The sequence below is a fragment of the Apodemus sylvaticus genome, chromosome 2 (genome assembly GCF_947179515.1).
Source record: "Apodemus sylvaticus chromosome 2, mApoSyl1.1, whole genome shotgun sequence".
NCBI lineage: Eukaryota > Metazoa > Chordata > Mammalia > Rodentia > Muridae > Apodemus > Apodemus sylvaticus.
In genome coordinates this window covers 124,681,601-124,704,473 of record NC_067473.1, presented here as the reverse complement: position 1 = coordinate 124,704,473, position 22,873 = coordinate 124,681,601, and the positions used below count along the sequence as shown (strand labels likewise).

The following is a 22,873-nucleotide window of genomic DNA, read 5'->3' as shown; positions in this document are numbered from 1 at the left end:
TGTAGTAAGATAGTAGTTCATTAAAACATGTCAGTCCATTTGGGTAAATGAACTCTAAACTTAGAACCCCAGTGTTTTTTTTTTCCCCCAGTGGTTATTATATTGTCATTTACCAGACATGGCACTAGATGCTACAGGAAAACTTTATTAAGCAGTTCAAACCTGCAGTCTGCTTTTGCCTTGCATCCTCACCCTATCTCCTTCTACTTCTTTTTGAAGTTACAGATAAACTACAATTGTGCTTTGCCCTCGTTAGGATTCTGGATGGGTCTGAGCATTACAAAAGATAGGTCAAAAGAGGGAAGCATAGAAGGTCCATAGATGAGTTTAAAGCCAGGTATGGTGCCATTTACAATAATTGGTTCTTTGTCCAAAATGGCCACCGAGGTCACTAAACTTGTATTAGGGTCAGATATATGTATTAGGGTCCAGATAGCTGCAGCAAAAAGACCACAAATTGGGGGCCAGCCTGGGCTACATAATGAGACCTTGACTCTGAAACTGCTTCCCTAAATACAAAGAATGGGTTGTATGTGACACAGGGCCCTCAAAAGTGAGCAGCAGCCCAGAGATGATGTTCGCACGTGGTAGAGTGAACACAAGGTAGGCGATGAGACTGTGACAAGGGCACGTGTGTGGGGAGAGAGTGGTGGAGCAGAGAAGCAGCTAGGAACATAAACAACGTCAGTGGGCATCCACTTCTGCTGGGGCTTTCTGGTTTTAAACTCATCTTAGATGAACATATATGTTTTTCTCTTACTGACCTGTCTTGTAATTTTTTAAGGCCCATCCAAAATAAGGGTGGAATTGAAATTTTAATTTTTCCATGCCTGCAATATGACATTGAATGAAACAGTGAGAATACACTGAAGTAAGAATGCTTCTTCCTGTGTGTGTCCAATGAGAATCTTGGGATGCTCAGTCTGAACATTAGAAGACTGGTATTGTAGCAACTTTTGTTTTGGTGCCATCTTTTGACCTCCACACTCTTTCCTTTTTGCAGGGGATGTGATTGTCAGTGTGAATGACACCTGTGTTTTGGGCCACACACATGCTCAAGTTGTGAAAATCTTCCAGTCCATTCCCATTGGTGCCAGTGTGGACCTTGAACTCTGCAGAGGTTATCCATTGCCTTTTGACCCGGATGACCCTAATACAAGTTTAGTGACCTCGGTGGCCATTTTGGACAAAGAACCAATTATTGTAAATGGACAAGAGACCTATGATTCACCAGCGAGCCACAGTAGTAAAACAGGCAAAGTCAGCAGCATGAAGGATGCCAGGCCAAGCAGCCCTGCAGACGTGGCTTCTAACAGTTCTCATGGTTATCCCAACGACACAGTCTCCTTGGCTTCCTCCATAGCCACCCAGCCAGAGCTAATAACTGTCCACATAGTCAAAGGGCCAATGGGATTTGGCTTTACGATCGCAGATAGCCCTGGTGGGGGTGGCCAAAGAGTGAAACAGATTGTCGACAGTCCACGCTGCAGAGGCCTCAAAGAAGGGGATCTTATTGTGGAGGTGAACAAGAAGAACGTGCAGGCCCTGACGCACAATCAAGTCGTAGATATGCTGATTGAATGTCCAAAGGGAAGTGAGGTCACACTGTTGGTGCAGCGAGGAGGTATGTAGGCTACCTTTATTCTTCGCTTTTGAGCTCTGAAGTGCATTGCTTAGCTTACTAGCCTTCAACTATTGGAGGTGTTTTCATTTTTTTTTTAATTAAAGATTTATTTTTTGAGACACTAGAAATTGAACACAGGGCCTTCAGCATGCTAGGCTAGTGCCGTGCTCCCAGACTACATTGCCAACCTAGGTTTACATATTTGAAAATACTTTCAAAATGTCTTTTGGCTGCTTTGAACATGCCTCACAATAAAGTTTACATAGTGTGCACAGAGAATTAGCATGATCTGAAAAACAAATCACTGTGCCTTTTAGAAAGAAGTAAGACTTGTCTCTCAAAAACAAGAATTCTCTTGTAAGACTCCTGTTTCTCCCTAGCCTTCACAGGCTGAAAAATGTCTTCCTGAGTTCCCTTTCTCAGCTTCTGTTCTTCCTGGTCTGCTGCTTCCATTGGAATTTAGCCAGGATGGCTTTGTCCTGCCTTAGGACCTTTCTGTTTCCCTCTCCTCTGCCTTCAATGTCCTTTTCCCACTACAGTGCTTCTCGGGCCTAGTTTCTCAAAATTTCTCCCTAGGAATCTACAGATACATCGTAGGCCTAGCTTTAAGAACGCCCGACACCTTTTGGAGTAAGCCTATAGAACTCACGTCGTCTTAGTCTTGACATTAAGCTCCCTCCTTCGTTCCTTCTTCTTGCCTAAGCCGCCATGTTTCTTCCTCACCAACTCCCCCAGGACTTCATGTGAAGAAGTACTCAGCATTGAAATGTCTCACTCCTGATATTCGAACTTGTAGCTAGTTGTAGCTGATTGTTGTTCGTGGGAGGCCTGAGATTCCCTCTGCTGATCTCCCTCAGTGTGGCATGGAGTGCGTAACAAATTTGAACCTTTGGAAAGCAGATCAATTATCAAGTGTGGTTTCCTTGCAACGAAGGTGCTCACTTGAAGCTGGGTATTGTATGATCAAAGTGATTACAGTCATAGGAGGAAATCCAAAACACAGCACAACTGTTGAGTTGGTTAAAATACTCTTCTCACCTATGCCTTCGATCCCAGCCCTCAGAGGTAGAGGCAGGTGTATCTCTGTAAGTTCAAGGCCAGCCTAGTCTACATAGTGAGTTCTAGGACAGCCAGAGCTGCCTAGTGAGAACCTGTCTAAAATTTTAAAAAACTAAACTAAACTAAAAGCAACAACAAACATTATACAGACCAATTTAGCAAAACACTCCAGTATAGCTGAGGTCTCTTCTTCTTCCTAGACCACTTGATACCCCAGAAGCTGATCCCTAAAAGTAACCTTGGTTCACATAGACAAACTGGTGATTCACAGAGTGTGCAAACGTGTATGCACCTCTCTTGGATAGTTATCACGTCCTTGGGATGTAGGAAGGTGCCAACCCCTAGTAGAACCAAATCGTTCACCCTATTTCTGTTCCTGCCGACCCTAGTCTTGTACTCTGCCAGCTTATCCTCAAGTTAACAGAGTTGCTTTTATATACTTGTTCACATGTTTGACTGGTCCACTGGCATCTCTGACCCAACTGCTGGGTATTTTATACCCATGCTCCACTCTAACCTATTTGACCCTTTGTTTCTATTGATTACATTATTTTCTGGGCTTTTCTATCATTAGGTTCACACTTAAGGAGTCCAAAAAACATAGTTTTGTGACAATCTACTAAGTCATCCTGTATTATAATGAATTTGCTAAAAATACCCAAGTTGATTATCGAAACATATATACCCCTTGATGGTAACTAAGTATATCTTTTCTTAATCCCAGAGACTTTCTCTGTTGATGCTATTACATTTTATAACATTCATATGGAAAGATCCAGAATATATTGCCTCATTAGTCAACATCTACATGGTTTACTCTACAACCTGAGTAATTTAAAATCATGGTAACAGCTACAGTCTGTGAAGTGCACCATATACCCTGTGCTTGATTTATGTGTAGGATGGAGGTTTTGTACATCTGCAGTTGGCAGGCCATCGCCAGCTACTATTAATCTTTCTCAAAAGCATAAAAATACATTTGGCTGTGCCACACACTAGTTGTTTGCATCGGGGCTGACATTTAATCATCCCTCTGTGAGGTGGGGGATAAGGAGGAGGATGTTTGATGAAGAAGCAGGACAGCAGCTGGGTGAGATGGGGACGTGAACGCTCCGTCCACCGACTGCTCATGAATCTCATTTGTCATAGCTTCCGGTAAGCAGATTGATTAAGTCATTAAACACGCGCCGCTCGTGATCACAGGCATCCCTGGTGGGAGGATGGGTTTGTGTGCTTTATAAAATGGGTTTGTTTTACTTTGGGGGCAGTGCTGGATGCTTGCAGCATCTATTTTCGTTCCTAAGACCCATGTTCATTTTTGGTATCTGTCCTTGTTGAGATTTCCTCCGTTTTATGCTTTACTTTTTCTATTCTTCTGCGTTACCTCCTTCCCAGCAGTAGGGAAATCAAGTGGAGGATGGAATCACTTTTGGTAATTTCCGGAGTCAGTTTCCAGGGGCAGGCTTGGATTTACCAGGGTTGTTCACCCACAGGCTGCACTGTCAGGATGTCCCTAGTCTCTCAGCGAGAACTCCCTCCTGGTTGTTCCCCTGCTCTGGGGTTTGTCTGTTAGGCACAGCCCTCCTTCTTGTCTGCATCTTCTCAAACACTCCCTTCCTCCTCCTTCCTCTGCCGTCCAGACCAGAGAGTGCTTTCTCTCTATTATGGTTTAAAATTGTGTCAGCATTTGCAGTCAGCAGTCTGCCTGCCAGCGCCCTTGTGCGCCTGTAGACTTTCTTGACTTGTTTGGAAAATAATGCTAGACCATGGTTAATTAATGTTATTTTAATGTGCTAAAGAGCTTGCCCTGTATAGGGTTTTCCACGTGTAAGGAAAGCCCTTGACATGCAGTCAGCATAGCACCTATGCCCCACAGCGTGCAGAGCATCACTAGCTCAGCGAATGCACACCTCTGTGCGTCTCTTTCTGAGATAACTTTGTGTTAACACAGAATGCTTTGTTTCTGGAAGTTTGACAGTGTTTGGTGAAGGTAGAGAGTGTGTACTGTGGTAGGAGAGAAAGCATCTATGGGAAAGAGAGTTGCTCTGGAGCTGCCAGGAGTGAGCAGGCCTCTGAGTTAAACTGTGTTCTTACAGTCCCACCTCTTGCCCTGGCATTCATTTCTCCATCCTAAAGTCATCAAACAAACAGACAAACAAAAGGTTCTGATTTTTGGGCTCCCATTTCATGAAAACTATGATCCCGTTGTCGTGGAGAAAAAGCAGTGGAGGTGGAATCAGAGGATGAGCCTTTGAAGCCTGGGTCTGCCCTCAGTGCTGTGTGTGCACTGTTAGGCAAGTCTCTTACCTTGGTTCAGCATTTAACAAAAGAGACTCTTGCCTTGTGTGCAAGATGTAGATAAATAAGAATGTGGAAGACCTATGCATCCATGCTACTTTACTAATATTACCAGTTAGCAGAAGTAACTGATTAAGTTGAGTGAGGCTGGCTTTTTATTAACAACTAGGAGGAGGAGGAGGAAAAAGAGAAACAGAGAAGCAGAGATGATCTCTAACCAGAGTTCATAAATTAACAATCATCCTGTGATGATTTGTTTTTGTTTTTGTTTGGTTTGGTGTTGGTTTTTTGAGTCAGGGTTTCTTCTCTGTGTAGCACTGGCTGTCCTGGAACTCACTCTGTAGACCAGGCTAGCCTCAAACTCAGAAATCCACCTGCCTGTGCCTCCCAAATGCTGAGATTAAAGGCATGCGCCACCACCGCGCAGCAATCCTATGATGTTTTGACATGAGCTTTGTTTTTGAAGCTCCATTGCCAGCTGTTAGTTAAGTAACCAGGGTTGTGGATGAAAGCAGGACCCCAACCTGTGGCCCCTTCAGCTTTAATTCCCTCTCATATACCATGCCTGTGTGGCAGGGTTTTAAAATCATTAAGCTGGGCTGGAGAGATGGCTCAGCGGTTAAGAGCACTGACTGCTCTTCCGAAGGTCCTGAGTTCAAATCCCAGAAACCATACGGTGGCTCACAACCATCCGTAAGGTGATCTGACACCCTCTTCTGGTGTGTCTGAAGACAGCTACAGTGTACTTACATGTAACAAAAAAGAAATCTTTAAAAAGAAGTTTAAAAAAAAATAAAATAAAATCATTAAGCCAAAGCTTATTCTCACCTTTGAGTCATTAGCATTTCTAACAGCTTTTCTCTGGTGCTGAGGACCAAGTATGAGGCCTCATCTCTCCCGCCTAAGCTTCTGTAAGCTGCAGGTGCCTTCTGTAAGAGCCCTCTCAGCTCCCACCACCGCATTCTTCCAGAACAAAAGGAGTGGCTTTATTCTGAGGTCCTTTTCTTGGGCGGAGGTCATCACTGGCTTCTGGTGATCACAACCCTAAGGGAAGGGAAGTCTGCTCCACAGTGTGCGTGAACATACAGAATTCTTTTGTCAAGCCACTGAGTTACATTTTTAGGCTCTGATTCTTAGGTAATGAAATGCTGGGATTCCCAGAGGGTGAGGTCCATGTCTTTTTTCTTAAAACACAGGTGCTTTAGGGTAGACTGCTTCATCTACAAGTCACAGGAAAATATTACCAATATAGGTTGATAGTCTAATGTATTTCCTGTAAAAGAGCACTGATACACATTTAGGGGAACATGAGACATGAAATAGTGCCTGAGTCTTCACTATAAGGGCCAGACATGTTACCATGGCACAGCAGTACACATTCAAACACATACATACACTAAACAAAAATCACTGATGATTTTTATTCCATTAAATCATCAATCCAAATAGGCCACAAGGTATCTAGGCCACAAAGTATCTAGGTTTATCATCTAAGCACAACATAATCATCAGCATTTGTGTGTGTGTGTGTGTGTGTGTGTGTGTTTATATCTGTCCATTTATGTGTGTGTTTCTGGCTGTGTGGCTTCATCCTGAAATTTTGCAAAACCATCGTAATTAGGACCACAGCAAGGTGTCTGCCTGAGAGTTAAACTGGAGGATCAGGCACCTCTCTGCCCTCTAGTCTTGACTGGAGAATGAATTGCAAATTGTACCACTTAAGTGGTTGACTGCCTGAATGTCTCACTGGGCTGCTGGGCCCCAGGAAGGGAAGTTTGGGTTGTTCACAGAGTGAGATCCTAATAGACTTGAGCATTCCGTATTCTCCTCTCCAATGCTGTCCCTCTCCCTTCTTAGATCTCCAGGCTCAGAGCACATCTCACCTTCCCTGGCCTCTACCAGGCGCTTGATTTATACTATCCTCGTAAGAGGACTGTCATGCTCTGTCTAGAGTGGCTTCCCGGCATTGAGTGTAAACTCCATGGCCCTGTGTCAAGCCCTGCCATGTGATTTCCCTCTCCCCAGTCTTTCTTCTCCCATAGGGTCTCAGGAACCCCACCCTACCCACCCTTACTCCACCCCCACACCCCTCCCCTTCCTCACATCCTCTGGCCTCTGCTCTAAGATCCTATCCTCTAAGAAACTGACTCTGACCATTCACTTAAAGTGAAATAGCATCAATCACTCTCTCTCACTACTGTCTGGACTTTCCTCATAGCGGTTACAGTGTTTCCTCCTTTAGCTTTTACACTGCAAGAACCTCAGTGGATGCCTAAAGGGACAGCCACCATCCCCATGTAATGACACACTTCTAGTAAAGATTACTTTGTGAAGCACACAAGGAACCAGCTATCGCCTATAATAATGAATGGTTAGATCAAAAACCACGCAATTCCATTTAATATCCATGATTTGTTTATTTCTGGAGATTTCAAGGTAGTATTCTCAGACTTTAAATGACTTAACCCTCAAAAAGTAGCACGTCAGGTAAGAGGCAGGCTCCTTGTGCTTACGTGGGGTCTTCATGAGAGCTGGAACCCAGCCAGTTCTTCATCCTATTGCCTAAATAGAGTCTGATACATGGGAGTCATTCAGAAAATCACCTGGATTAATGGCTCGTCCCTAAGGAACCTTTACCTACACTTGGGTATGTCTTAATTTCTGTGAGTCTTCTTAGAGAAGCCAACACCCATGCTTAAGCCATAGGAACATATCTTTATTAAATCCCAACTCTGTTTTATTAAGAATGGACAAGTGAGATCTGCCAGGCCATGCTTCCTGAACAGTGATCCTTAGTGGAATTTCCTGAGAAGTAGTTACTGAAGAGAGCTAGGGAGACACCCTCAATGGACCAACACCTCGCAGCAGGACAGTGGCTACACCTGGATCTGAACTTAGATCTTCGTGGTTTTGAAGCCTGAGTACTCTCAGGACTGCTCACAGGACTGGGAATTGTGTTTATCAAGAGCATTTGTAAGCCAAGGAGCCAAAGAATCAAGCTAGTGAATCCTATAGTCAGTCTTGCAGAAAGTGTTACATGAGTGTGGAGCTATTTTGTGCTAGGAGTGAGGTGTTAGAGCCCTTCATTTCACCATCTCTCTTCATGGTATACCTTGGAACAGAAGAAAATCTGATAACGAAGATGGCTTCATAGTATGTGGAGTTCTTCTGTATGCCAGGTAGACATCTGAAAGCTTGCATACATCAGTTTTTCCATGTAGCACTCTGACACAGAACTCAAGACTTGTAGAGTGACCTGCTTAGGACAATTCTGAGGGTGATTTTTAGGTCCTGGAATGACCTTTGCAAGATTTCAAAGGATTTCTTACCAAGCCCTAGTCTGTCTAGGGTGCCTTTTACCCACTAGCACTGTACTGATATTTAATGAGTTTGTCTAGTTTCATTCTGCTGCTGTGACAAAAGACTCTGACCAAAAGCATCTTGGAGAGGAAGGGCTTTTTTAGGCTTCCACTGAGGGAAGTCAGGGCAGGAACTGAAGCAGAAACCATGGGAGGAACGTTGCTTTCTGGCTTGCTTCCTCCAGCACATGCTCAGCCAACTATCCTGCTAATTTGCTTGCTTTCTTAAATACTTTTAGGTTATTTTATGTGTTTGAGTATTCTGTCTGTGTGTTTGTATACATGTACATCATTTGAGTGCCAGGTACGTGGGGAGCTCAGAAGAGGGCATCAGGTTCCCCGATCCTGGAGTTACAGCCATTATGTGGGTGCTAGGAATTGAAGCCCGTTCCTCTATAAGAGCAACAAGGCATTTCTCTAGCTTTCTTATACAACCCAGAACCACCAGGGATGGCCAATGCTCACAGTGGCATGGCCCTCCCACATCAACCAAGAATCAAGAAAACTCTTCTCACAGACATGGCTACAAGCCAGTCTTATCTAGGCTGTGTTTCGATCAAAATTCCCTCTTCTAAGGTAACTCTTAGCTATGTCAAATTGATATTACAAACTAGCCATGCAGAAGTGTGTGTGTGTGTGTGTGTGTGTGTGTGTGTGTGTGTATTATACTCAACTGGACTGAAAGATGACTTAGCAGGTGAAGGCACTTGCTGTCAACCCGACAACCTGTGTTCAATCTCTTGTCACATGGTGAAAGTAACAAACTGATTCCTGCAAGTTGTCCTCTGACCTATACACTCACACTTTAGCACACATGTATGCATATGTGTGCGTGCACACATACACAAATAAAGGTTAAAAAAGGAACAGAGGCTGGAAGTATAGCTCACTGACTAAGAGCACTTGCTGCCCTTGCAGAACACCCAGGTTTAATTTGCAACACCCATGTAGTGGCTCAGAACCATCTGTAACTCCAATTTTGTGTGATATGATGCCCTCTATGGTCTGCACCCCACATATCCATGCATACACATTCTCTCAGACACACATACACATAAAATTAATATTTTTTAAAAAAAAAGTTTAAAAATACTACAGACACTGGTGTCACGTGCCTCTAATCCCAGCATTTATGAAACAGATGTAGGTCTCTCTCTCAGTCCAGGCCATTCAGGTATACATGGTGGCATCTTCACTTTAAAATAAGTAATAGATAAAATTATTACCTATAAAATATGGGTGATTTTCTACCTAAGCTATAAGCCACGTAGTTTCTCAGAACTCCATCAAAAAAAGAAGCTGTTGACATTTCCTCAGTGCGTTGATGGGCATAGCATCTCTAACCAACTTCACAGCTTACTTAGGGTGTTTGGGTTTAGTAGCACCATTGGAAGCCTTAGCTGGATCCAGTGTGTTGCCTGATGCCTTCCAGGCTGTTAGAAGTTGTTCAAGTTAAAATTAGCAAACTTCTTGCACTTGCACGGTGCTAAGCAGGGTGGCTTTCACGTTTGCTATTAAGGAGCCTCCTGGCCTTTATTAGTAATTCAGTTTGAAGTTGTTATTTTGGTTTATTGCCATGGCTTAAAGTCATCAAGGATTTTATTTTGGAATTCTTCATAAAATGTTAGGTCACATTTGCATTTGAGATGACTTATACCAAGATAGGAGATAAATATAAAAATGTTTCTATTTTGGTTGTGTTTCATTATATAAAACATAAAAATTGCCCCTCATTTTTATGTCTTGAATTCTAGTTGTTTTAATTATTTTTGTCTTAATATTTAAACCTAAGCATGGAGCTTTTTTGTTCTAGCATTTATGTGTAGGGTCAGATGTAGTTGAATGATTAAAGTCTTTCTTTTTATGACCTTATCATTTTGGATGACATTGTGTGTAAGCATATGTAGTGTCCTGGCTCATGTGCAGACCTGAGGTCAACCTTGGCTGTTATTCTGTGGAGGCTGTTCAGTTTGGTTTTTGACTTGGCCTAGAGTTCATCTGAGTAGGTTTGGCCTGCTGGCCTGTGAGCCTTGGGGATCTTCCTGTCTCCACCTTCCCAAAACTGGGATTACAAACATGTCTGGCTTTTCACAGGAGTTCTGGGAGTTGAACTGAAGTCTCATGCTTGGCCTTTCCAACTGAGCTATCTCCTCAGCCCTGTTCCTTTAATAATGCTGAGTGACTGACACACCCCAAACAAATCATTTTTTCCCACAAGCCACACCCCCTGAAGGTAAATATAATATCCCAAATGTACGCACATTATTTATTTTAAGTATGTATAGAGATTTATCATCCTCATTAAAAAGTAGTGGCATCCTCTTGCTTTTCTGGAAGAATAGTAACATTTCACTGGCTAGGCTGGCAGCAGTAAAATTACTATTCTGCACTGCTACTTACAGAGCTGGCTCTGAATGTTAAAGACAGTGATTAGTCGTCTCTTTGGGGGAAGAAATGGAAAGGGAGGACAGGGTGACTGGAGACAGCAAGAAGAGTCAGAACTGAGGTCAGAGCGTGTGTGCCAGCACCAGGACTTGGCGTGTCATGTTCGCAGTGGCACTCAGTTGAGCCTGGTGGAGGAACAAGCTTACATGAATGTTTGCACATCATGCGCTCGGCATGTAAGGAAGGAGGATGATAGAAACGATGGGGGAGGGGATAGAACAGGTCCCCTTGAGCTCTTGCGGAGGTTGAACAAGGCCTGGCAGCTCAGAGCAACAAGCGTCAGCATCGAGGGCAGCATGTCTTGGGCCGTGTGACAGGATGTGGCAGGGTATTAAAGACTAGCTAGTAAATATCTTAGGCTTTCTGGGCCTTGCAGCCTCCGTATTCACCAGTCATCTGCCCTGAACCAGGTAGAATATAAGTAGGTGGGATGTTCCTGTTCTCCAAACACATGATATGCCTTCCTGTTCTACTTTCAATCTGTTGTGACATATTCCAAGACCAAAAACTACTTAGGGGAGAACAGAATTTGTTTGGCTTATACTTCCCCAGTCTCATGATTGAGGGAAGTCAGAATAGCAACTCAAGTGGGGCCTTGGAGACAGGCCTCCTTCTTATTCCACACATGCTCCGCTCATAACCAGGGAACTCATTTACAGGCAAGGGGGCACAGCAGAATCCAGGGAAGAATGCTGCTCGCTGGCAAAGCCATTCTTAGATAGACTGCCCGACGCTGCGAATGGTGCTGCCAACCGTGGGTATGGGCCTTCCTACGTCATGTAACAGTCAGGGCAGTCACCCACTTTAGTCCTACACGTCAAACTGATCCCAATGACCTTTCAGCTGAGATGCCATCCTCAGGTGGCTTCAGTCTGTGCCAAGTTGACAGCTGGCTAGAACACTCATGGGCTCCAGTTTACTTGACTCCACTTAAAAGAGGAAAAGGGCAATAGGAAAAACCAAAAATGATCCCTGAACTTCCTGAGCCTAGAATTTGGATTTGGATACTAGAGGAGAAGCGGGCTGAGTCATGCTGTGGAGTCAGGAGTTCCTTCTTAGACACATTCATTGTGAAATGTCCCATTAGAGGTGCAGCGGGAATGTCTGCTGTTTCCTGGAGTATGGAATAAGGCCGGAATAAATATGCATTTATGGACCATTTTTAAATCAATGAGTGTTCTGTGAACTGTTAGGTGTAACCTATTACTAGCCATGAAATCAATATAGTAGGCTATAACTGGTATTTTTATTTTAAATGAAAGAGAATATAAACTTAGCAGAATACACCTCACTATGAAAAAGTACTCTTTCATAGAACTTTGTGTACATGTTTGTCCACATATATGGAAATGTGTATGTATAGGAATGTGTTATGTACTCCTCGTTATCACAACTCTTCATTTGTGTAGACAGTCTTTAGAGCCCTGACACTGACTAAAGTTGTTATAGACAAAATAAAAGTAAGGAAGAAGGAACCAAACCAGAAGCATCAGGGGCCTGTTACCCTGCAGGGTAAGGCTGAGCAGAAGGTGCCAGCAATAATAGAATAGATTGAAAAAGGAAGAAGAGTAGGAAAACTAAGACTGGGTATTTCAGAATGCAAGTGTAAAGACATGTCCACAGCAGTTGTGACATCAGGAAATAGAGACCCATGAGAGCGTAGTGCTGCCTGTGCCGTGGGTGGTCTCCAGAGCACATGGGAACCCTCCTACGCTACACCAGGGTTCAGACAGCCTGGAGTGAGCAGTGAGGACTTGGGAGCTGGAGGAACTCTGTCATGAAGGAGAGACTAAAGAAAGGCGAGCAGAGCATGTGGAGTCATGGGAGGGGGGGAGCACTTCATTTTTCTTATTAGGTGGGGACATCTTGGAAGCTGATGGGTATGACTTAGACGACAGGGGACCTGGTATTTGGAGAATTGGGAGAAGCCAATGTTTGCTGCTGGCAGAAGTGCTCTGAGGAAGTGAAGCTCTCACAGGGAGGAAGATTGGCCTGTGGAGATCTGTAGAAAATGGACAAGAGTTTATCAAGGTTTTTTCTCCTGAACATAAAATACTCAAACATGTGCATAGTTTTATGTGCATGTGTTTAGATGTTTTTACATGTTTTTAGATGTATATGGGCTATGTGTGTATGTGTGCAATTGTGCACATGAATATGTATACATGTATGTATGTATATATATATATATATATATATATATATATATATATATATATATATATATGCCAGTGTTTATCTTTGTGTATCATTTCTTTAGGGGACATTCACCTTGGGTTTTGAGACAAGATACACTGGAGGCTGGAGCTTTCAGATTAGAATAGGACAGCCTTTCACCAAGCCCTAGAAATCCCCCTCTGTATGCCTCCCCAGTACTGGCACTACAAGCATATGCCACCCTGTCTGGCATTTTAGAGGTGTGCTTAATATCGAACCCGAGTCCTTATGGTTGTGAGACAAGCACAAGGCTTCATTTTCTACCTAATTTAATTGTCCTATATTTAATATTTATTATAAGCCTTTTATCATTTAACTCATCCTTAGTCCCATCAAAGACTTGAGGCTGTTCTTTGTACACAATTCTAGAATGTGAAGAGTGAAGACATAGTGTGCCTGGCCTGGGTAACAGAGTCAAGACCAGTCGATGAGTTTTACTGGAGTGGCATGTATTCTCTCTGCGAGCTGTGGATCTGGAGGTGAGGCAGGGAGGAGATGACTGGGGAGCCTGGTCAGGTGACTGTGAGGAAAGAGCAGACTCTCTAATGTTGCACAGTTGACACAAGAACCTGGAAGTCTACACCCATGTCGTCGAATATGGTTAACTGTATCCCTGGCTAAATGTCAGTGGCATACCTGCGTGACAACATTGTCAGATATCCCTCAGATGATGAGAACTGCTGAACTGACGCTTTGAAGTCTAGGAAGGACTTGGAGCTGGGAACGGGAAGTTCCTGAGCAGTAGACCGCTCATCTGCTTTTTAGCAATCTCTGAAGAATTATTTTAACATTTAAATACATTTAGCTTAATTTAGCATCAGTTCCAGGATACCATGGGCCTGTTGTATCATCTCCTCTTATATCTGGCTTCACTCTTGCATATTGCCTGTCTGTGGTATACAGGCAGCCCGAGACAGCACTCGTGAAGACACTGATGGGGTGGGGGGTCAATGGCCTGCTGTAGTAGGTGCATAGAGACCAGCTATGGACTACTTACTACCTAGTATATCTTAGTACAGTGTCACCATCTCAAAATCCCAAGGAGTGGCTTTGTTGTTATTGTCATCGTTGTTGTTGTTTCTTCATTAATATAATTCGTTTTAACAAAAACTCAATACTCATGGACTTTTTCTCCCATAGGTTTTCCCCCTTTACTTAGTTTGAGGTAAAGTAACTTTGGATGTTCTCTCTTATATAAAAACGTGTGTAGTATAGAAGAAAAGGAAAACCATAGTGGTAGTCCCTTCCTCCTCATTGAAGGATGAGGTACCTTCCTGTTTCTGATTTTGAAGCTATTTTGTATAATTTTATTTTTTTTCAGATCCTATTTTTGATGATGGTTCTTAAATGCTTGCTTTAACCTTCCTTGTGGCCCACCATTCACCAGAGGCAGTGGAAAGAAAGGATACAGGGCAAGTGGACCTGTTTAGAAAGGTTCTTTGGAGCAACTCCCGTCTGTGTTGTCTAGAAATCAGCAGGTAGTGGCAGCTCCAGCCACTCACAAACATTTCAAGGATACACCAATAGTCTAGTTTGGTAGAGTTGGGTTGTTGTTGGTAGCAACAGCAGTGTCATGACTTAGCAGAGATAGCCAGGCCTCAGCCTCAGCCTCAGCTTCAGCTCGAGTCAGAAGGAGGGACCAATAGGAACACCAGGAGAAGTTCTGGGCTGTGATGGAAGATCATCAAGGAAGCGAGACCCACAAGCATTGCACAGCTAGCTGTACCAATTCTGTCTCTGTCAATCTGTGGAGTCCTAGTTATACCCTCCAAATGTCATGTGTCCTCCACGGGCCTCGCCTCAGCAGTGCATCCAATCAGCCCGAATCCGAGGAGTCCCGACAAATGGAACTCAACCATAAAATGTAAGGTGGACCAATACATGCGTGTTGTTAGCAAAGAATCCTTCATCACATGTCCTTTCACGTGTTTGCCTTAGCATCCTCTCTTCTGTGTCTGCTTCAGTGAAGCATTTCTTCACTAATCATCTTAATCTTTCACCTGTGTCCACTTCAGGAAAATACTCCTTCATGTGTTTGCCCCAGCAAAACACCGTCCAACACAACTGACTTTCCAAAGAACCTTTAAGTTTCCTCTTTAACTATGTGAGGCAGTTTGCCCTGTGGGATAGATACTCTTTTATCTTTATTCTATCAAGGTAAACCTCACATTTGTTAGCACCATATTGCATTAACATTTTGCTAGAAAGAGAGTTTGTGTGGGTTTGCACCAGGTCCTCTGCCTCTATGGGATTGCTTCCAGTTTAGTGTTTTTATGGGATTCCCAAGTGTGTGAAGGTGTGGGTCTGTTTCTTGTGCCTTTTCTTGGGCTCTGTTCCTTCTGTTTGTTTTGTTAAATTTTGATGTGTCAGTCTTGGTTTTATCTTACTCTATTTTATTACATTATCCCTTAGAAGCCTCTTTTTCTTTTCCAAAGAGAGACAGAAATGGCATGGATCCAGATGAGAAGGGAGGTAGGGCGGAACTGTGAGGAATAAATGAAGGGATGTAAAATATGAGAACAAATCTATTTTCAATAAGTGAGAAAAAAACAGAGGTTATAAATGGCAGGGTGGGGGGTGGGGGGAGTGGGGGGTGTTGCCAAAACACTTCCTGATTCACCAGCATCCCCAACAGGTGCAAACGTGTGCTCTGACTCGAATGTTGCTGAGTATTTGTTTTTATAATCATGCTCAGATATTAATCACAGCCCCTATCTGTGAACATAAGTCTTTAGGATTTTTTTTTTTTTTTTGGTTTTTTTGGATTTGGTTTTTTCGAGACAGGATTTCTCTGTGTAGCCCTGGCTGTCCTGGAACTCACTCTGTAGACCAGGCTGGCCTCGAACTCAGAAATCAACCTGCCTCTGCCTCCCAGAGTGCTGGGATTACAGATGTGCGCCACCACCGCCCAGCTAGGATTCTTATTAATAGAATCTTTAGTATCTTCTAAAATAGCAATGTGTTCTTACACGTGTGAGCTTCCCCACACACACAACATCAAACGTGCCCTTTTGTGCCAAGTTGTTACTTAGGTTTGTTTTCGATTCCTCATTAATTTTTCTTGTGTTTCACAATTTCCGTATTTTTTTTTCTCTTGCCACATATAATAAATGCTACTCTAATTGACCCAGCACAACTGATCCAAGCTAATCTCCCACGGATGCTGACATGTGAGGCCTAGTGTGCTTACTCACATCTGTCTACTCACATCTGTCTTCATCCTGTCACAAGCCTACTTCAGTTCTAGGACGCTCACTGCCGCTTTACCTTAGATGTAAGCGATCCTACTGTACTATTTTGTCATCTCCATCTTTGAAGAAAGATTGTTCAGAGGATCCTCTTTCCAGTCACAGCTGAGCAGCTGCTAGAACGTTGCAGTAGAGCCCAGTAAAGGCCATCATTTCCCCATGTCAGTGATCTGCTGGCCTCATGAAACACCCGGGTTTGTAATAAGGCTTCTAGTTTGTTGCTCGCGGTATGGTCATCAATCCTGGCATGATTAACCCTGGAAAAGCCATATTTAAAAAGACTTCCCTATCGTTGGCATGAACACTGGTCAGTTTTTGAAAAATCATTTGGAGATAGAATTAAATCTGTTCTCTTGCAGACAATTTTGTTGTTGTTGTTTCTAAATTTAAAAATGGATTATGTTCTCTAGTGACTTTTGCAGTGCATACCACCTACCAAAGTGACAGATGACTACATTAGAAATAGCAACACTGCCCATGAAATTAATAAAATTCTGTGTTTGTGGAATCAGTCTGCTCTGGTAAAGCAGTGCTTATTTAGCATTCTGGCAAGCTAGGGAAGGGGAAAGGCTAGGTTTCAAGTGAGGCCTTGATGCCATAACACTTCCTATCCCCCAGTTACTACCATGGGTGGCTGCAGGTGGGAGGGACTCCAGGCTCCTCAAGGGCAGAGTCAATTGTGGGGACCACAATTTGAATCCCTTTGATACCCATTTGTGTTTGCTTGTTGCAGTTTCTGTGTCCTACTCTTTAAAATGCAAATAATATCAATTTCCCTATTATCTGTTATTGTTGTTGAACTTGGGCAGAAGATACTTAATTTCTTAGTCTCTCATGTCTTAGTTTTCGCTTGTAACTCCTCAGTAATAGAAGTAATGGCGTGGCCCTTGTGCCGGCTGCCACTACCCGGTGGGGCAGGCACAGTCTGAGCCAGCCTTTGGCAGTGTTTCTGAACTTGCATGTTGTCATCTGAAATCTGGGTAGAAAGGCACCCTCTTTTGTGGTAACCACGATGGACTGACACTGATTTGTCACACCCTGTGGTGCACTGGAGGTGGAAGGTCCTGCCTTATAACCCGTGCTTTGTCTGGGTGGATGGTGCTTGCAAAGGGGAAGGGATGACGCTCATGGAGATGCGCTGTCTGTCTGAACTTTTGACTTAACTGTCCACAGTTGGAGATCCAGGGGCAAGGTGACTGAAATGTTCTTTTAGCTGTAGTGAAAACTCAGCACCGAGTGGGGAACTTCCCGGTGAAGTCTCCAGCAAGATAGCTCAGTGCCTTTGGCCTCCTTAAATCGTTCTGCAGACATTCTCAGTTTGCAGAGTAAGGAACTGGCAGCTTATGTTCAGTTGCTCAATTCTGTTTTACAAAAATGTGCTGGTTTGTGAAATCAACACTCCAAAGAGCCCTGCTGTAGAGAAGAGGCCCTCAGAAGAGGAGGACAGGACAGGACAGTGTGTGGGGACAGCCAAGCACTCCTCCTCCCGTGACGTCTGCTTCCAGGGACCCTTAATTTAATGGGAGGCAGAGTGCCGGGCCATGGTTACATCGGTTACTCTTTTGTACGCCGCCCTTAACTTGCTATGACATTTATTAGTAAAACCCTTCCATGTAGTTCTGCCCCCTTACAGCTGATAGGGTCACCCAGAGTTTGTCAAATCCACAAACAGAAGGAAAACACAAGTGAGCAGGGCACTCTCAGTGTGCTTGAGGATTTCCAAAATGCCCAAGGGTGATGGTTTGTGTTTTGGTTTTGTTGTGGTGGTTGTTTCGTGTTTGGTTGGTTGGTCTTTGTTTTGTTTCAAAAGAATAAAAGCGGTCACAGAAACTTTATGACACCCTTTAAAATTGTTTCTGAGGGCCTGCTGACTTTGAGATCTCTCATCCGCATTAACTTTTAGCCTGATTTGCCAAGAACAACAAGAAACAGCTAAAGTCAGACAGGAGGAGAAACAAGGGGGCCCTCAGCCCTCGCCCACCACAGTGAGCAGTGACTTGTCTTGCTAGGCCAGCACAGAGGCCGATTCCATCACACTGCCTCTTCCCCGCCACTCACATAATGTTCCCTTCTAGAGCTTCTTCCTGGCTAACATGTTCCATTCAGTGACCTCACAGGTCCTGGACCTTTCCTGCATCTTAAATACGCGTGACCTATAAAATTCTTTTGGGGTGTGACTGCGTATATTTGGGTGTTAGGACTGAACCTGGCTCCTACATTCCACCCGTAAGCAAATCCAGTCAGTAATAAGCAAATCCAGTCAGTAATTCAGTCACTTAGATCACTTAGATACTATTTCATCAAGAGGATTTTGAAGAGATTTAATATCTCCATGGGTCACAAATGGGCTTCACATGATCCTTTACTCTTTGGAAAGCCTGACCCCTGTGTAAGTAGCTTTAAAAAAAAAAAAAAAACCTTTCTTTATCGGATATTTTATTTATTTACATTTCAAATGTTATCCCCTTTCCCAATTTCCACTTCAGAAACCCCTATCCCACCCCCACCCCCTGTAAGTGGCTTCTTTAGGTCTGACTTGCAGACTCTTTGGGTAATGCAATGCCATGGACTGTGTTGTGGAATGGTCTTGCTGTTATGAGCCACAACCTGTGCTATACGATACTTCTTAAAGTTAGATTTGGTGTGGAGGTATCATTGGTTAAAGTTAAGCAGTATTATAATAAAGTCAAATGAAATCGCCACATCCTCACAAAAGGCATCAGAAATTTGCCTTCGTATTTTTAAAAAAAAATGAAAAATACATGTGACAAAAGAGAAACTAACACCCTCCTCAGGCTGTTAGGTTGTTAGGAGGCGCACGGCTTTGCCTGCAGAAAGCAGCTGCCAATCTCCCAGTAGCACATGTGTGCAAGGGAAAGGGAGCCTTTTGGAACCTTGTAACTCCCATTGTAATGAAAGTTTGTTTCATAAGCAGAGATAAGAAGGTCTCCTATCTCAGACTGAAAAAAGAAAAAAAAAATCCCTGCGAACATATGCATTTCCTACGGCTGGTAGTTAGTTCATCGTAGGGTTTGAGCTCTAAGAAGCAAGCTTGTTGTCATAGGAAGTCAGGACACAAGGTGGCACAGTGGAACCTTGTTGTGTGCCTCCGGAGTAAGGCAGCTGGAGTTGAGCTCTGCCTGGCGACTTACCAATAAATCCTGCAGCAGAGCGAAGATCAAGAGTTGTTACTTAGGCACTGCAGCATCAATGGTGGTAAAGTGAAAGGCCAGGTGGCCCCTCCCAGTTACCTAGGCAGCTTTTCCTGGAGCCCTTGAGATATAGGTTCACTCCCTAAGGTCTGCACATTTACATATTCATTGGAAAGAAATCTACTGAACTGAGGTCTGGATATAGTCCTGAAGCTCAGCACAGACAGGTACAGTGGACCGGAGACAATTAAGTGTGTAAACAACAGTGACAGAGATGTGGGCAAATACAGTTATTTTTAGGGAGTGTCAACACATCTGGCAACAAGCTGGACTTTGTAAATCAATTATGATAAAAGGTGTCACTTCATATCTGCTGGGGGCCTCCATCAATCCTGAGCTCCCTGTGTGAAGAGGGTGGGAAGTTGCACGTGCTAAAGTTGCAGCCTCATTGTCCCAAGATCAGGGGAGCGGCTGGTGAGTTCTGAACGGCTGCCAGGCTAGACCACAAAGAAAGCAGGCGACTCAAGTGGAACTGAGATGGACCAAAGGCAGCTTAGATGAAGGAGGGCATGGTGGGTACAGGGAAGAGTGGGAAATTCGTTGAAATGATGCTGGGAAATCACACCATCATGTAGCCGAGAGACCATGTCGTTGGGTCTGTACTGCACATCTCTGGCCTATGTGTGTATGAGGAAGGGCGTGCACAGTAACGCTAAGGAGTGATGGGACCTTTGTGGTCATCTAGGGAGACAAGACAGGGACAATGGAGATGGGGCTTCTCAGATAGAGGTGGATATGGTGAGAGAGATAAAGAGAGTCCCAGAAGCCACTTCTTCTTCAGGATTTGGGTGTCTTGTAAAGATAAAATTCAGAATATTCTACCAGATAGCTTTCATCATCCCCTGCCTTGCCTAAGCTGTTAAAAATAAGCAGTCGTGATAAGAATCAACCTTAAGAGTCAGCAGTGCTGGAGGAAAGGGTCCTGGTGTGGATTTTACAACCCAGAAACTCAGTACCAATTACAGTGACAGCTTTCCCTTGGCGGCCAGTGACCTTAAAATAGGGACACAGGCAGCTTCCTGTTTTTGGAAAAGGAATTCTTACTGAGTTTTTCTCTTAGTACACTATTCTGAGCTATTGTTCCTTAATCCCCTCCCTACTTCCTAATACTATTAAAAGCCAAACTTTGAAATTCCAAGGTCTTTGTAATTCGTAGAGTTTCCAGGCCACCCCAGTCTCTCCCCCCCTCCCCCCAGCTGCCCTCCACTATCCCAACAGCTTCTCCATGAGGGAACAGTTAGGAAGAGGAGGAGTTAACAAGACCAGTCCTGAAGCATCCCTACAAGTAACAGTTGAGACTTCAGGGAACTTTACCCAAGGTGGAAATACTTTTAAAGTGAGGTAAGACCCCCGAAGAGTATAATCACAAATATCCTCAACCCACACGGTGTAGATAACTGTAAGAACTGCCTCCATTCCATCTTGAAACAGTACATCTTGCTAGGGTATTCCCTGGAGAAGGATTGTCCCCGTGCTACATCATGACAGAACAGACTTTTTAAAGTGACAGTTCTTTTGCTTTCCCTTTATGAAGGCAAGGTGCTGTAATTCCCTCTACTTCTAACTCATTACCTCTTTTCTCTACACCCCATTAAAAAGAAATCCTTTTATTGTTGTACTGTCAGGAAACATTTGCAAAGCAGATAAACTGTAACTATTACTATTACTGTTTCCAGTGATTAGGGGCCGGCTATATAGCTTTAGACTTGCTTCTTTGCCCCCCAGTCAGCAACAGAGCTAACTGTATTTTCAGAATGCACAGCTTTCAGTGAGCAGTGATACTTGGAGTGATAATTTGGAGACAAGTTAAGAAACAGCTGTACAGAGAGTCTACCTATAGAAGTGAACCATCTTCCTAAATTCAGACCGTGAATGTGGATCTGAGATAGCCTGACGAGCTGATGTGGTGTTCGTGGATGGTAAGGCCACGTTCTCAGTAGAGCTCTGTGAAAATTTTCTGTAAATTTATTTTATACTACATGGACAACTATAGTTTTCATCCCGTCCTTGTGGTCTCCTCAGTTACTTACCTGACTGTGCCATAGGCCATATTGTTTAACACTTAGTGTGTGACTGGTTTTCTAATCTACAAAGTAAAGAGGCTATAAGGAGTTTGCTCAGAGAGCTATTGTAAGGAGCGGTGCACCAGTTGTTTTACATATAGGTCTCATTTAGGTGTGTGTGTGTGTGTGTGTGTGTGTGTGTGTTAAAAATAAGGCAGATTTTCTGCTCTTCGAAGTATAGATATACTGCATACGTGTTTGGGGTTTTGTTTGACTTTTCCCCCCAATTTTCTTGCATGGTAGGCAAGCCCTCTATTTTTGAGCTACAGCCCTAGCCCATACTTCCTATATTTTTGGGTGAACTGTAGGAACATCTTTCCATTTCAGTGATTATTTTCCTCAGGTAACCATTTCCTTCTGAGGAACTGCTTGAAGGTAGTTCATCCATCCTACCTTGGACTCCCAGCAAGCAGCCTGAGGTATTAATGGCTTGACGTCTCTCTGTGTCTGTGTCAGTTCAAGGCTTCTGACTTGCAGGTGAAAAGCTCTGTAACCATTAGAAATCACCAGCCTCTCAGGCCATTTTTTCTCCTAGGGACATATTTATAAGGCCATATGTACTGTGTAATTGAAGCCAACTTCTCTATAGCTGTAAAAAACTGCACAACTCCATTCTTAATCTTCTTTGCAGGGTGCCAGGTAACAAAGTGTAGGAACTCCTGTGAGTTACAAGAGTGATGCTGTTTCACAGTGACCATTACTGGCTTCCAAGGAAAGAATGCCTTTATCTCTCTGGAGCCAATGGGTCTGGTCCTCATTCTTGGCAGCTGATACTGTGTTTGCACTGAAAAATTACTCTGCAGAGTTGATGATGATTTTTGGCTAGAGGAAAGAGAAAAGAAATCAAACAGTCCAAAGTAGAATAATTTTTCATTTCGTTTCATGGATTTAATTTTGTGATGCATTGTTTTTGTCAGATGCATAGGTGGAAATGTACCCTGGCTCGAGCTGTGCTTTGAGTCTATATTGACACTCTTATTTAGCCTGAAAAAACCTTAAAGTCGTGATCCTTATTCAGTCAATCATCAGTTACTGTATGCTGCTCCCGACCTGTCCCGATGGCAGTCCTCTGACTGTCCTTCACTTTCAGCCCGCCTTCCTAATGGAGTAGATTCCTTGCCTCTGTTCTTTCTCTGTGTGATAGGGTTTCCTCCTATCATGGTAGTTCATGCTCTGTACTCTGTTACTTTGGGTTTGTGAACAGACAGTGAATCTCTCCATGGTAAAGGTCATACCCCAAGTTCCAGTATCTCCCCAGTCATGTTCTGCTTGGCATATGCCTGAGTTCAGTATTGGATGAATGAATAATCTCATGCCAGATCCCTTCTTATGATTCGAGTCTTAGCCA

General features: G+C 43.6%; 1 protein-coding gene across 20 annotated transcripts in view; it reads left to right on the top strand.

Moving 5' to 3' along the window:
* Magi1 (membrane associated guanylate kinase, WW and PDZ domain containing 1) overlaps positions 1-22,873 on the top strand; it is a 137,583-nt gene that overhangs the window by 67,662 nt on the left and 47,048 nt on the right. For all 20 annotated transcript variants that reach the window (XM_052174369.1, XM_052174378.1, XM_052174365.1 and 17 more), the window contains one exon: positions 1,004-1,624. In XM_052174369.1, the coding sequence (XP_052030329.1) occupies positions 1,004-1,624 (621 nt within the window). The remainder of the gene's footprint in view (positions 1-1,003; positions 1,625-22,873) is intronic.